Source organism: Cygnus atratus, chromosome 1 (assembly GCF_013377495.2).
Source record: "Cygnus atratus isolate AKBS03 ecotype Queensland, Australia chromosome 1, CAtr_DNAZoo_HiC_assembly, whole genome shotgun sequence".
In the NCBI taxonomy this organism is placed as follows: Eukaryota; Metazoa; Chordata; class Aves; order Anseriformes; family Anatidae; genus Cygnus; species Cygnus atratus.
In genome coordinates, this window is record NC_066362.1 from 187,775,721 (window position 1) to 187,790,653 (window position 14,933).

General features: G+C 43.2%; 1 protein-coding gene across 4 annotated transcripts in view; it reads right to left on the reverse strand.

Moving 5' to 3' along the window:
- Positions 1 to 6,536: 6,536 nt before the first annotated feature.
- The window catches only part of CDK8 (cyclin dependent kinase 8), an 80,834-nt gene continuing 72,437 nt past the window's right edge, over positions 6,537 to 14,933 (reverse strand). For 3 of the 4 annotated variants that reach the window (XM_035542680.2, XM_035542685.2, XM_035542684.2), the window contains 4 exons: positions 14,443 to 14,540; positions 12,972 to 13,050; positions 12,694 to 12,852; positions 6,570 to 7,830 (listed from right to left, as the gene is read on the reverse strand). In XM_035542680.2, coding sequence (XP_035398573.1) covers positions 7,705 to 7,830; positions 12,694 to 12,852; positions 12,972 to 13,050; positions 14,443 to 14,540 — 462 coding nt within the window. In that variant the 3' untranslated portion in view covers positions 6,570 to 7,704. Of the gene's footprint in view, positions 7,831 to 12,693; positions 12,853 to 12,971; positions 13,051 to 14,442; positions 14,541 to 14,933 lie in introns of all 4 variants that reach the window. The other variant, XM_035542681.1, reaches the window with a different exon arrangement.

A 14,933-nucleotide genomic window follows, 5' to 3' on the forward strand; every position in this document is an offset into this window, starting at 1 on the left:
CTGCGACTGGGTGACTCAGCTGTCGCTGCTATTTGCTTTGGGTTCGCAATCAGACTGGGCAATCACAGCCCCGAACAGCTGTGTAGGTACCAGGTTTCCTTGTCGTGCTGTTGTGCAGTTTGCATGCGGCATTGTCTGTAAATGAGCACTTCGTGCACCCAGGTGCTCGTCAAAAGGCTTCCCAAAGCATAACGCCATGGGCTGTCACCCCTTTTTCTTCTGGGTGCTCGCAGCGAGGCTTCCTGCACCCCTCGTGGCACGTCCTCATATCATCACACAGCACGCTCTCCTCAGAGTGCTCCCCGAGATGGCAGCTTGCGAAGTGTTGCTGCAAGATTTGGGTCACGGCCAGAGCGTAACGTGGCATTTTCCCTTTAATGAAAGTCTCTCGCACAGCTTTTTCCTTTCAGGAGGAGAACGGCATCTCACGGAGCCGTTTGTACTGCTTTAATGATACTCAGGGCATCTATCACAGGGAAGGGTTCTGCCTGAGCTCCCTGTTTACCTCAAGTCCATTTATTTATAATATCCTTTCCTCCAGTTCTTGAATCCTTCACCTGCATGAACATCTCCTTTAGATCATCTTTATTGAATGCAGTTAAGTGTAGCTCATGGGGTTATTGAATTACAGGCATGAACTTACCAAAATGAGATAAATCACTAACGCGTTAGCCCTTCTCTATTAAACACATTTCACCCTGAGGCATTTTTCCATACAGCAGGCACCATATATCAAGCGCCTGAACACCCAAAGTAGCTAATGGGGCTTCTTCCAGGGAGAAGGCAGGCAACGGGAGCGCAGCAGCTGTCTCCGAAGGATGGCTAAAATATTCATTAGAAATAACATCCCCGGTGTGAGGCTTGAGCAGCAGGAGCTTGGGATGGATTTGAGGCACATTCGTTCACATCGGGCTCTTTAACGGCGTGGGGGCTTTAACGGGGAAGTGAGGGGGACGTGCAAAGCAAGATGGTGGGTTAAATAGAAGAGTTTTTCTATCTTGCTGTTTCAGGAAGTAAACCCAGGCCTGCAGCAGCAGCATGAGCACTGACCTGTAGCAGACGGCGCGGGATGAGAGGTGCCACCACCAGCAGTGTGCCTTGTCCATGCTGAGGGACGCGCGACGTCTCCAGCAGGGCACCTTGTTGTCCTGATGCACACCTGCCTGTCCCAGCTCCGTTAGGGGCTGGTGGCTCCTGGGGACATGCACACCCCTGTAAACACCCCACAGGAGATGGCAGGGTGACAAAAGGGGACCCCAAACAGAGCACCCCTGTCACGGAGCAACCCCTGATGGGGGATGGGTGCCTTTCCCCGTGCCCTGCCGTGCAGAAATACTTTCCTTTCCTGGAAAGCAAACAGGGCAGCAAACTGCAGAGTGGCTGCTTCTTGCCTTTACCCCCAGACCATCCGTGATGCCCCATCTCCAGGGCACTGAAGAGGGGACGGCCCGAAAGCCCAGGGGATCCCAAGAGGGAGCAGGGGGGCACTGCTGGGTGCTCAGGAAGGGAGAAAGCTGTGCAGCGCTCCGCCAGCCAAAACAACACCCCGAGTTACACCTCGGTGGCCAGTCCGGGTGCCAAGCCCCACAGGCTGGATTTTTATTCCCAAATACCAGACCCAGAACAAGCACCGGGAAGCGGTGATGCCATGTGCGGATGCGCAGGGGACTCGGCTGCGTGCTCAACCCCTGGCACGGGGATGCTCAGCCCCGACCTGTGCAGCATCCTCACCTGTGGGGGCAGAGCCACGGCAGCACTTGCACCCCTGTGCCCCAAAACCTAACCCAGCCCAAGCGATGGCGAGAGGACAGCCTCCGGCAACACCACATTTTACAGCAGGGACGGGTTTGGCTCCAGAGCATCTCCAGAGCCATGGATTGCCTTTTTCTCTAGCTTACTTCTTGTTCTTGTTTTCCTATTAGCTTCCCTTACCACAGCTTCACCTTTGGTATTTTCACAGTCAACATCATTTCAACATATTTCCTTCCCTGCCTTCTGTTCTGATGAGTCTTGGTAGGTTTTTTGTTTGTTTTGTTTTGGTTTTGTGGATATATATTTTTTTCCTATTGCATCACCCTGTCCCCATGGGAGTGGGGGGCGGTGATTGTTTATTTGGGGGATCCTGATCACACATCTGCTAACATCTGGAACCAGAGGAGCACACGATAGCCAGGACAGCACCGTGGAGCGAAGGTTTAATGAGATCTGATCGAGCGGCTGCTTATCGGCCCCAGGCTGCGGATGTGGCCCCGCATCCATCTGCCCGTGACTCGGGAGGTGCAGGCTGCTCTTCGACAAATGTCACCGGCTCTCCCAGCTGAGCCCCAGAGGCAGTATTCAAACTTGCAGGCATTTAAAAAGATGGTTTTGTCCAGCATGCAAATGTAACGCATGGACAACCCTACGTACATGCGTTGGTGAAGGTGGCAGAATGTATAGGAGGAGCTTACGAAGGGATTTCCAGGTTCCCAGGCTGCAGCATCAACACCTCCATCCACAGGTGGCACAGCGATGCTGCCGGCACCCAAATGAGAAGTTATCCCCAAGGGGCCTTTCTCCAGGGCTTGCTGGGTGCCTCAGCATCGTGGCTGGGACCCAGAGGAGCACATGGCTGAAACAAGCGGGAAGCACAAGTATTTGTTCTCTTTTCTTCCTTACCTAGTGGTAACTCAACTCTAATCTCAGCGCTCACGTTGGCAAGTCCCTGCGTTACGTCCCTTCCTGCCTATCCCTGCTGCTCCTGGAGGCGTGGGGTTGTGCACCAAGATGCGCTGTGCTGCCTAAATAAGTGCACTGCACCTGGCTCAGGGGCGTGCAGCCCACACAGGTAGGGCCAGAAATGCAAAAGGCCAATTAAACTCAACATGAGGGCCGAGGAAACACACCTGGTCACGGCAGGACTCCGGGCAGTCCTCGGGAGACACATCCCTTCTGCCACTGTTGAAGACAACAGCCAGACCCACGTCACTTCAAATCCTCAGGAAGAACTTACCACGAGTCCTGGTGGAAGAAGCAGCAGCTTTTCTGTTTGGCTTTCAAAGGATAAGCGCCTTTCTCTCTGCCTTCATGCTGCTGGAGCGCAGTTTGTACATCCTGCCATTCGGATGTCTGCCACCTTATTTCAGGAAGTTCCTCACTCATAGCTGTGACAAGCAAATGACGCTGAATTAAGCTCATCTACCTCGGTCTCGAGGGGCGCCGGCTATGAAACTCTCGGCAGCGGCATCCTGGAGCACTGTGGCTGCTCAGCCTTGGGGAGGACTGTTCGGAGGCATGACTAAAACAGCACGTAGGAAGCACCACATTACTCAGTCCTTCCACAGAAAACTTGCTCAACTTACAATGGCAACAACATTTTGTCCAAACGGCGAGCCTGCAACTACAGCATTAACTCCAAGAAATAACCCGTGTCTTTCCTTTTTGATACACAATAGCCAACACGAGCTCCTGCGGGCTCCATCCCACCTCAGTTATCGCAATTATCCCAGCCAGCAGCAGTCGAAGTGCCTACCCGTGCCCATAAAATCACCACCAGCCACCACCACAGCTCGCCAAGCCAAGATGGGCCTGAGGGAGAAACGGCAGAACTGGCCACTGGTTCAGGAGCAACTGCAGAAAGAAATCGATGGGCACAAGCCATTCCTTCACAGAAAACCTTCATGTCACGACCCCAAGCCCTTGTTCTCACTAACTACTGCTTAAGCGTGGGTCTGAGCAGCCAAGAGATGTGCCACAAGGCAGGAACAACAGGAGCAGCTTCCGAGGTCCTTTATGTAGAGCTTCAGGTCACTTAACATGGTGAACTCCTTCGTGTTTCACTCTCACTCCATTTGTGATTTGCTGTCTCCTTGTTTCAGCTGGCAACGGAGAGTTGGGTTTCCACTGTGAAATAACATGTTAATGGGCGATGGAGCCTCCCAGAATGGTGCTGCTCCGTGTTGCGGAGAAAGCTTTGTGCAATGCTACCGAGGACAAGGTAGCTGACGAGAAACTTGGGCTGCTAACGGCCCTCAGCAAAGGAATATGAAGGAACTTGCTCTTTCTTGTCCTTCTGGAGCATTAAATGAAGCACTATGCACCGAAAGAAAAAAGGAGAGCCAAGAGGGGTTTGCTCGCTCCACTCCTGCCTGGGCCTGCTGCCCCAGTCATGGGAGAAACTTGCTGTTTCCACACAAATCACCCCAAACCCGCAGCAGGCTCAACTCAGCCACGGGCTTCACAACGAAGGGAAATGCAAACTGAAAGAAAATATAACCTGAATGTCAGCCTGGCACCCAGCAGGGCGCTGCCCCAGGCCATTCAGCGAGTGTGTCGGGTGCTTTTCTACTCATATACACACACAGGAAGGTAAAGGGCAAAGGGTCTCTCACTCCCTTCCTCAGCCGCTCCTCCCACCTCCATTAACACTGAAACCTGCTTGAAAAGGGGTCATTGCAAAGGACATTTTCTATTTTGTATTAAAGCAGGTGGGTCCTTCAGAGGTACAATAAATACAGACTGCCGTGACCTCTACTGTAACAAAGAACTAGGCTTGCTTCGAGTGCCAAGGTGAAAGTGCAAGAACGTGTTTACCCCAATGATCAAATCAAGCCTATATCCCCCTCTCAGAATAAGCCTACCCTAGAAAGTAATTTGGTCTTTAATCAAAGCAAAGACCAGCTCCTCGACTGCAGGTATCTGAAATACGCTCAGATTGGCCAAGAGAATTGTTGAGGGAAAAAATGAGAAGTTCTTGAACCTAGCAACAAATGCTCAGCTGCGCGAGGAAAGACACGTGCCTCACTGCTAGCTCCCTCACATGAGTTCAAAACTTTTCCACTAAAATGTTCTCAAAGACGCATTCTTCTTCCTCACCTTCCCATAGCCCTCATACAAAAAGCAAAGCAAAAAAGGGACAGGAGGATTTTGGTTTTGTTTGGTTTTTAAATAGCTTGGGAAAATAATGTAGAGCCTTGCCTTCAGTATTCCTAAAGACGGTGATAAGAAACGTATCTGATGCAAATGATCAAATACAATCATCATGACCACGACAAGATTAGTCTTAGCAGCAGTAGAAATACACCCTGTCTTCAAGGTATCAGAGGTTGCACCAAGTATTGAAAACCTTTTCTTTACACAACTCTAGAGAAACATCACATCCATCCTGCAGAATGACCAGCTGGCTCAGGCACGAGAACAGGTCAAATATAAAGATCTGATTTCCCTGCAGGGCTGCAGTTTGATGAAGCAATCTACAATGTCCACTAAAATGGAGTAAAATGAATGAAGCAACTGCTAATGGAGTAGCAGGCTATTTAGAACTAAATGCATGGAATAATCTGGTTTTACTAGGATCAGTTGATACGCTGCATCTTCATCTCAAATACCTTTTTAATAGGAAAATTAAATTCAAGTGCAAACATGCCAAGGGTTCTTTATGTCAGTTGGCAGCATTTCCCTTCAGAAAAATGAAATTAAAGTTCACCTGCTATTTTTAAACAAAGCATGAGGTATCACAATATACTGGTATCAAGTAAGATTTGCATGAATATGAATAATATTAACTCTCATGCATTAATATGAATATGCAGAAATAAGAAAGCAAAAAAAAATAGGCCAACAGGACTTTAATAAAAGCAAAAGTTGTACAAAAGTTACTCTTGTTACCACTTCAGTATCTGGTAACAGTCCAGAGACCAAACATGCAAGTTCAAAGTCTACATGAAAATTCTGGGAAGGAGGAAAAAAGGCTTTCATTTGGGGGCAGTAAGGGGGGAACAAAACCCAAAAAGAAGCGTAAGGCACTCCCCACCTCTGTATTTATTTCTGCAGCTTGGGAAAGTCAGATTTGACTATCCTAAGGCCATTATGAACAGAATACCACACCATCACTAAAGGTATATTCCCCCTTTTTAAGCAGCCTACTTTGCACTCTATTTTTCTTTAGTTTCGAGTCTCCTGACTATTGAAACCTCTTGGCCTTCAGTTAATTTCATCTACACCTCTTCACTTGAAACGTATCCTTGGTTTGCATTTGTTTGTTCTTTTGCCCCCACCTCACCAGCACCTCGGTGCATTTTAATGGATCTTACTACTTTATATTCACCTCACATGAAACACTTGCAGAACAAAATCCTGCACATATTGCAGAAGATATTGATGTAATAAAATCACAGTGTGGTGTTATTAGACACCAAGATAAGAATGAGTTACAGAAACCTTAGAAAAAACACTTAAGCAAGAAAGTCTCCAGATTTTAAAGTCTTTAGATTTTGTAGATGAAAATGAGCTCATCTATAAAACGTACCTAGCAATAAACCCATGCCCGGTGTATTTCCATCTGATCAACTAGATGTACACAACATAACATAATGATGTTTTACAATAGCATATTTTTTTTCTATTTAAAAAAATGCTTCTTAGTAGAGTTAATGGAAGCCTGCCCACTTGCAATAAAAATTCTTGTTAAATATTGTTTCAAAAAACGCAACCCAATATATATGTATGACGGGGAGCGAGGCACTGTCGATAAAAAGGAATACAGGCAAAGCTCATATGCAGATTTATGAAAAATAAATTTATTACATAACACCTTATTTTAACAATGTTTGATTTTTTTTTTTATTCAGAATACTTGCGTCATTCATGTAAAATAGTTTGATACAGTACATTGTATGTAAGTTTTTCTTCATAAATTCTAAGGCTCTCCTAACACCTTGATCCTCTGCTGTAAGAATGGCACCCCTAAACAACGTGCGAACGTTTAAAAAAAAATAATTAACTGAATGAAAGTTAAAATTCACTACACCAAGCTGGTTCTCAAAAAATCATGACGAAATATCTGAATGGATGCCGCACCTTTTTAGGAAATATCACTCATGCTTTTTTAATCCCAAAGCATGCTCACAAATCATTAACACCGACAGGAAAAAAATAAAACACTGTCTATGACAATCATTTTTGCTTGTTTGCTGAACCAAACATGTTTATATCAATGACAACATACTTATTTCACTATCAAATAGCAGCTTTAATACCAGTCAAGTCATAGATTTAAAAACAAAAGCAAAAACTTATGTTGGAAATTAATCTTTGGGACATTTGAAATCTCTGGAAAAAATGCAAACGTTTTCATGTTCTTAAAAAAATCTCATTGTAGCAATTGTGTTGGTCGTAAAACATTGATCTATGTGAAAATGAACCAACCCACAAAAGTCACTAAAAATAAATGTATATCAAAATCGTCTCAGTTGGAGTCACGGATATTTTGTTTTTTTTTGCCATGTTAACACATACTGTATGCTTCAAGTACCAGTCCGAAGATGTTGTGTACTATTGGTCAGAGAAAGTTGTTACATCAAGAGAATTCACCACATACAACAACAAAAATGCTTGCCCCTAGCACATTTCACAGTTTCAACTGCTACAGACTGTCACTGAAAAAAAATGCATCGGTCAGTCTGAACCATGTCAAGTAAACTATGGAAGTAGCATATCCACAACACAAACTGTGCTAGCACTTTCTTTTCAAGTCTAACCCCAAAACAGGTACAATTTGGGAGCCACTACTCCGCTCTGTGAAAGGTGGGGGAACGTGGCGATCAGACACGTTGAAGGTGTGGTTGTACAGTACATTCTGGTGGCCCCAGCCAGGTTCCAGGCAGGCAGCCGCGCAGCCAGTCCTGCAGCGTTAGCAGCAGTGCATTGACATTGTTCGGACGCAGCTCAGTACCGATGTGTCTGGTGCGAGTACTGTGGAGGCTGCTGGGAGGTAGTTGAGTATCCCATGCTGCTCTGTGGCTGTGATGTGCTTGGTCCGGGGTTGGGGTAGGCAGCATGGGGGTTGGAACGCTGCAAAGGGGTAAAAGCAGAGGAAAGGTAATCCTTCGTAACAGGTATGCTGCAGGGCAGCTTGGCCTATGGGCTTATTTCTTCAAGAGGTACTAAATACACACAGCCTCGAAGCACCTAGAATCCCAGGAGTCTTTTCACTTACCCTGATTACAGCATGGGCAGACGTGGGCATCAGAAACACCAGATTAGGAAGTAACAGTCACCAGCATTTAGTAATCCACCCTTAATTACCTCCTGGGAATCTAAAACCATCATAGTTCAAACCTCCACTCAACCCTCCAGATAGCTACGGTACACCTGCACGATACAAAAACCTACTGCCTGTCACGTCAGTGGTCTTCTCCACTTGCTCCCTTCCCCAGCCAAGAAGATATTTTGGGGCTGAAGCTCAGACCCATAGATCTTATTACTGATGAGCCACTCAGCATTATTCAGATTTTTGGATACAAAGGATATGCTTACCACCCCTTTTGTCTGACGTGAGATTAAAGGCTGAGAAAGCTGTAATTGTTTAGGCTGAGGTGCTATCTAGCAGCCTTACAACTACTTGAAGGATAATTAAAGATGACAGCCAACCTCTTCTCAGGGGAACAAGGTATTTCACAGGAAAACGGCCAAAGATTGGGGCTTGGGAGCTTCAGGTTGGACACTGGGGAAAAACATTCACTAGGAGGCCAGCACAGTACTACACAACCTTGTCCAGACAGGCTGCATAGCCTGTGTCTGTGGAAGTTTTCAACACTCAAATAAAGCCATGGCTGACCTGATTTAGCATTATCAACAGTTCTGCTTCAAGTCAGGGATTGGACTAGATGGTCTCCAAAGGCCCCTTTCAACCAGTATTTCTATGAATATTTATCAAGTGGGGCATTCGTCATTGCAAGAAGCTCTAAGCAAGCCAGCAACTAATTCAATTTTAACCTAGAAGTTAGTTATTTACACATGAAATATAAAGGAAAAGGACTGCATGTGGGATTTTCAGTGCCAGCATATGATCACTTAGACGCATTTAACATATTACGCAACTTCATTCAATTACTGTGCTGTTTCACATTAATATTAATGTTTACACACACAAAAACTGCAGCTTTTTGAAACTGCTGTGCAACTTCTGAAGTCTTGATATCACAAGATGAATGAGGATTGTTAGCAAAAGCAGCTCTGACTTGGAAACGTCTCCGCAGTGAATATTCCAGGACTAGAGTGTAGCTACCAAGACATGTCTATACTAAACTAAGGTTGAACAACGTTCTGAAAAAGTAAAATATTAAAATAACTTTAACAATTTCATAAGCTGGAACATAAAATAACAGCTCTTTGTTTTTGTTTTGCTGTTGTTGTTGTTTATTTTTTTCCTGCCATTCAGCATTTAGAACAGAAACTAAAATCAAAAGCCAAACTCTACTTGAGAACATATGCTCACAGGACTGAGCTAATTCTCTCAGGGTGCAGAGTGTAGAGGAAGAAATGGCTAGACCAACACTTATTGCCAGCAGGAACAAATCAGCACTGCTGTGCTTCACCATTAACACAGTGACTAAACTTCTGTGACATCTGCCTTGGTTCTTTCAAGATGGACTGTCACTCCTCAATTGTCTTTTTGCTCAAGTGTGACACTGGTACATAGGAAATTGGAAATATCACAACTATAACCACTTAAAAACTGATCATTCGTGTGAGGTGTAAACAATTTCTGCATCTCTACTCTACAACAGATTTTATAAGATGGGGACTAATTAAAGAAGTCACATACTTTCGTGAAACTTAGTGCAACAAATGGCTTTTGTTTAAGACGAGACATGAATATCCACTACTCTTTATATACCATTCAGTGGCCAGAGGGCTATCACGAGCAAAACCTCAGAGTAGAGGATTGCTCCAGTTCATTTAGTCACATCAGCCTTAGAAGTGACACGTTGCGAAGTTAAAGGAGAAGGCAATGAAGCCTGTCTGCTATATGCCTACTATTTTTATGTATAGCAGAAGAAAGTACAAGGTCAATTTGCCCTGCAGGGGACTTCTGAGTGGATGGAGAAACTGTCTTAGTGTGTCTTGCCCAGGAGATGGCAATCCTTCTTCACAAGCATGGGGAATTTGAGCAAATTAAATGAAGAACAAAGGAACAGGTGTTTGATTAAAACAGAGGGCTGTATTGTAATGTTTGTTTGCTGTCTCCTCAAATTGCAGGATCAAAAGCAGAAAATTTGAGGATTTTTTTCAGGGAGACCTGAAACCACCAATAGGCAGCTTTTAACTGCTTTTGTTCCAATGACAGCGAGTTCAGTTTGCTTGCTGTATTTTTCAGATGCCTTGATCAAAGCAAAACCCACCCATCTCCCTCATGTAAGATTTCCTTCATGCAAAAGGAGGGGTGGGAGGAGGAGGAACACAGATTTGTTTATTTATTTTTTAAACAGCCATGCTATAAACAGATAAATGCTATTTCTACCTCCTAAAGAAACAGGAAAAACAATTAGTCAGAAGCAGTCAAGTTACTAGTAAGAGTTCCTGAGATAAGAAATAGCAGTTATCACTACCTCAAGGCAAAAGTATTCTGAAATTATGTTTGTTCGATGGCTGACCCCATCTGGGTTGGCTATCAGAGACTACAGAAGTTTGGATGAGCATGAACTCAAAACAAAACAACCTTAATTCCTGCCAAGGCAATTCAAGTCTTCTGACTTCTCAACCAGCAAACCTCAGCTCTTGCTCACAAAAGTGGAAGCCTAAGTTTGTTCAAACTGCCAAGCTACGGCAGCCAAATGAGGTGAAGAATGTGTAAACAGGGCAAGAAAATGGGGCTCCCTGACACAATGCATGCAACCTCTGCATCAAACTCCCCAGATGCTTGACTCAACAAGACAGGAAGATTAAGAGGGTTACCGCTGCATATGCTGACTTAAAAATAAGTGCTGAGAAGTAGCAGAGACAGACAGACCAGTGATGGACTTTGCAGCTTGACGAATTGAAAGATGAATCTCCTGTAAGGGAGTGTTCTGTGATGCGTAAATCCAACTAAAAGACATTCTATGTTTACATTTAGAAGCACCCAACACTGCTGCACAACAGGCTGATCCCAGTTTCAAACAGTTCTCAACATCTACATCATTCACGGGGAACTTGAAAACTGATAAGCTATTGGTGTCTCGGGGTAAAATGTGCAAAGGAAGACACGAAGGGACTATAGAAAGGGTCTCACAATAAAGCTCCTGAGAATGACCCTATTTCGCATTTCTAGGTACTTGTAAGTTTTGCACAATGCTGGAAGTAGATACATTTCTTTAAGCTACGGTAATGGCCCCAGGCAGCCTTTGAGAATATCTGGTACTCTCTCAAGAACAAAGTCTGAACTATGAGATTCCAATACCCATTGGTATTTACGGAGAACAGCCTATCAAACTGTGAAAAGAGAGTTGACTACAACAATTTTATTAAGTGTTCTTTAACTCTCCCTAAGTTTAGCTGTGGTGTGTAAGCACAGCTAAGTGGGTTCCAAACTGTTATTCTTCCTCTCCTAAAAAAAAATTAACCAGCTTTTTTAATCTTTAACCGAAAACACTGCCAGTAATTTTCTACTTTCCCATCTTTCAATTCCATCCAAGACTCTCTTTCAATTGGCCTTCTACACCATGCATGCTACGTGAATCAGTACTGAATAATCCCTGCCTGCTAACACTTCCACAAATATGCCTCCTCTTGCAGTCTTTTATTCCCCAGGCTTCCAAGATCTGCCATCTCTCTGACTGCTCCTATGTACATTATTCAAAAACGTCTTCCTCGCTCCTCTTTTGTAATTCCCCAGACTAAAGGCTCTGTCCTTCTCTCTTTTTTCCCTTTTTTTAGTCTCCAAGAACAATCACATCCAATCCCATAAATTCAGGTATCATTCCCTGGGATGACTCAGATATTATTCTACTCTGGACTCTTCTGATTTGCTAATGTTTGACCACAAGCTCAAATGCAGGAAGGCTATGACAAAGTTTTCTTTTCTTTTCTTTTCTTTTCTTTTCTTTTCTTTTCTTTTCTTTTCTTTTCTTTTCTTTTCTTTTCTTTTCTTTTCTTTTCTTTTTTCTTTTCTTTTCTTTTCCCCTTTCCTTTCCTTTCCTTTCCTTTCCTTTCCTTTCCTTTCCTTTCCTTTCCTTTCCTTTCCTTTCCTTTCCTTTCCTTTCCTTTTCCCTTCCCTTCCCTTCCCTTCCCTTCCCTTCCCTTCCCTTCCCTTCCCTTCCCTTCCCTTCCCTTCCCTTCCCTTCCCTTCCCTTCCCTTCCCTTCCCTTCCCTTTCCCTTTCCCTTTCCCTTTCCCTTTCCCTTTCCTTTTTTTCCTGTATACTCCTCCTCTTCTTCACTCACTGATTACCACCACCTCCCCGTCTCCTCAAATTTGTAACACTTGGCTTACTCAACCTGGAACCTTGCTTGATCTTCAGTTACATCAGCTATGTCATCTAAAACTCTCTTTTCCCATCCATTTGCCCACCTAAGACTCTTGTTCAGACTCTTGCTTCACAGCTTGTTTATTGTAATATCCTTTGCTGCCTACCACTGCCGGGCTGTTCAAATCAGAAACGGTATTTTTAGGTCAAAGAAAGCAGCACAACAGGTTCCTGGACCATAATCAGCACTGTCTAATATGAAGGCAATTCTCAGTAGCTGTAATAATCTCTGATCCTAATTTCCTTTAAACTGACTGCTAACTTAAAAAGCAATGGCGTATCAATTGACAGGCAAGCCACCAACTAAATGCAGTTGTAGTAATCTGGAGGTTGCAAAAAATATCATTTACAGGATTATTTCTTTAGCTTAAAGAATTCTGTTGCAAACATGAGAATCAAGCACAGGATATAAGAAAAAAGAACAAATACCTGATAGTCTGAGGTCATAATAAGTCCACCTGAGGTAGTGGTAGGAGGAACAACTCTCACTTTTTTCAGTGGGGGTCCCTGTGTGTGACTGTTGTCTTGGTTTCCTGGATGACCAGTTCCATTAGTATGGTTATTGCCCTGCTGCTGCTGCTGGTTCTTCTCAATTGTTTAAACACAAAGAAAAATTTCAACTCAAAAGCAGTACATGAAAAGACATGAAAACAGGAAATAGTGTGAAAGCCAGTGAAGCACGATGATACCGTTCTTCCAGTACTTACTTTATCTCCTTTATCATCTGGTTCTTCTTCTGTTAAAAATTCTCGTTTTGGGTAAGGGATTTGACAACCTGCAAAAACACTGCCCCCCAAAAAAGTCTATTTATCACTGTATTAGAACAGAGAGGTTAGACCTATTAAGATTCATACTCCACCCATGCTAGTTTCAAGTTGCCTGAGTCAGAGACTAATATCTGTAACTAACGGAAAAGTTTTCCCTGTCTTACTCCCATCGTAATACTAAACTTAGTAAACCTGCTCAAGTACATTTAAAATTTTACATCACCTTTGATAAACTCATCTAAATTCTGAAGAGTTTTCACTGTTTCTGGTAACTGGTGACTGGAAAAGCACACCACAGAGGTAGCATGAGGTATCTGCAAGGGCACAAAGTGCTGTCTTGAGCTATAGCGTAATGCACTGCCTCAGAACTAACTAAAAATAGTCCTGTGAACTCCACTGACTATTAACAAAATCACCTGTAACAATGCTTAAAAATATCTAGAAATTTCATCTGTCAATTCATATCTAACAGAACGTGAATTTGCTACTGCTAGAGCAAGCTAAAATTTCTCTGCCTTTAATCTGTGAAATATACTTATGATAAAGTCTCTGTACACCTGTTAGCATTATTCATTGTGCATCCACATTAAATGGCAACCTAAATATGAGGAAAAAAGTCAAACACTGACCTAAAACCAGTTTCTGCAAAAGCAGATCATTCGCATTACAACACTAAACTACAGAGACAGGTCAGGAGCTGTTATAAATAATTCAGTAGATTTTAGTGGAATAATGTCATTTTTAATTAACTGCTTATAAATATACATACCATGTTTTGTAAATTCTTCCCTAAATAATGGTAGAGAATGATACACAGTATCACTTCGCTAAAAAGGAGCACAATAATGCTCCCTGGTTAGCCTTGGGGGTGTGTGTGTTGTTCATTAAAAATGAAGTCATTCATTGTCCCTAAATTTTCTTCCTTTTGTAATCTCCCTGATTAAACAAAAAAAGAGCGTCTAGAGGAAATGTGTTTAAGTTGTTAAGGATGACAGCACAGAGACACAGAGCTGACTCCCCACCACTGCTGAATTTACAACAAAGGCTAAGACAGAAAAATGTAAACTAATTAGAGAGTGTCATTTGGCATTCTGGAGCAGAGAAGTGGACCTGAGGGCACTTAGCAGTTGTCTACAAAGATCTGTAGCATGCCTAATCAACCTGTCAGTGAATAACAAGATTAGTGCTGTGACTAATAGGATCAAAGTTCTATAAAGCAAGAGACTAATAAGAATTCTACTTAATTTTAAAAACCTTAAACAACGTTCTAGTGGTTATAGCTCTCTTTGGTTGTTAGACAGTAAGTATTCAGCTCAATATTCACAAACATTCATAGCAGAGAGCAGACAGAAAGCATGCATTTCTAAAGCATCTCTGGATGTACTGATAGGTTAATAAACTGACCACTTACTCGGATGTGGGAAGCGGATCTTCTAAGAAATAGGGATCCTGCATAGCCTGTTCTGAGGTAATTCTCTTTATTGGATCCATAGTAAGCAATTTCTGAAGCTAAACAAAATTAAAGATGAAAAGCTCTGCATCATCAAAACTGTTTACAGAATCTTCATGGCATTATTCGTGAAAGACAAACTGACACAGATGTGTCTGAAGTCAAAAGCCTAACTATTGACGGCAGTAACCACATTCTTCTCTCTTGTTAAAATAATAACTCCATTTCCCACTGAAGAACAACCTATTTTTACTTTTAAAGCCTAATGTGCTTGGTTAGTTCCAATCACAAATGTTCTAAATCATTCAAATATCCATGACATACCATCAGTTTTAAAGGTCTGTTCACTTCGCGCATACTCTACCTGGTTTCTTCAACTACACCACACTTAACGGGAAGCTACATCATATAACCATTTAAATTAAAATACTACTTAGCAACTGAAAAACAAA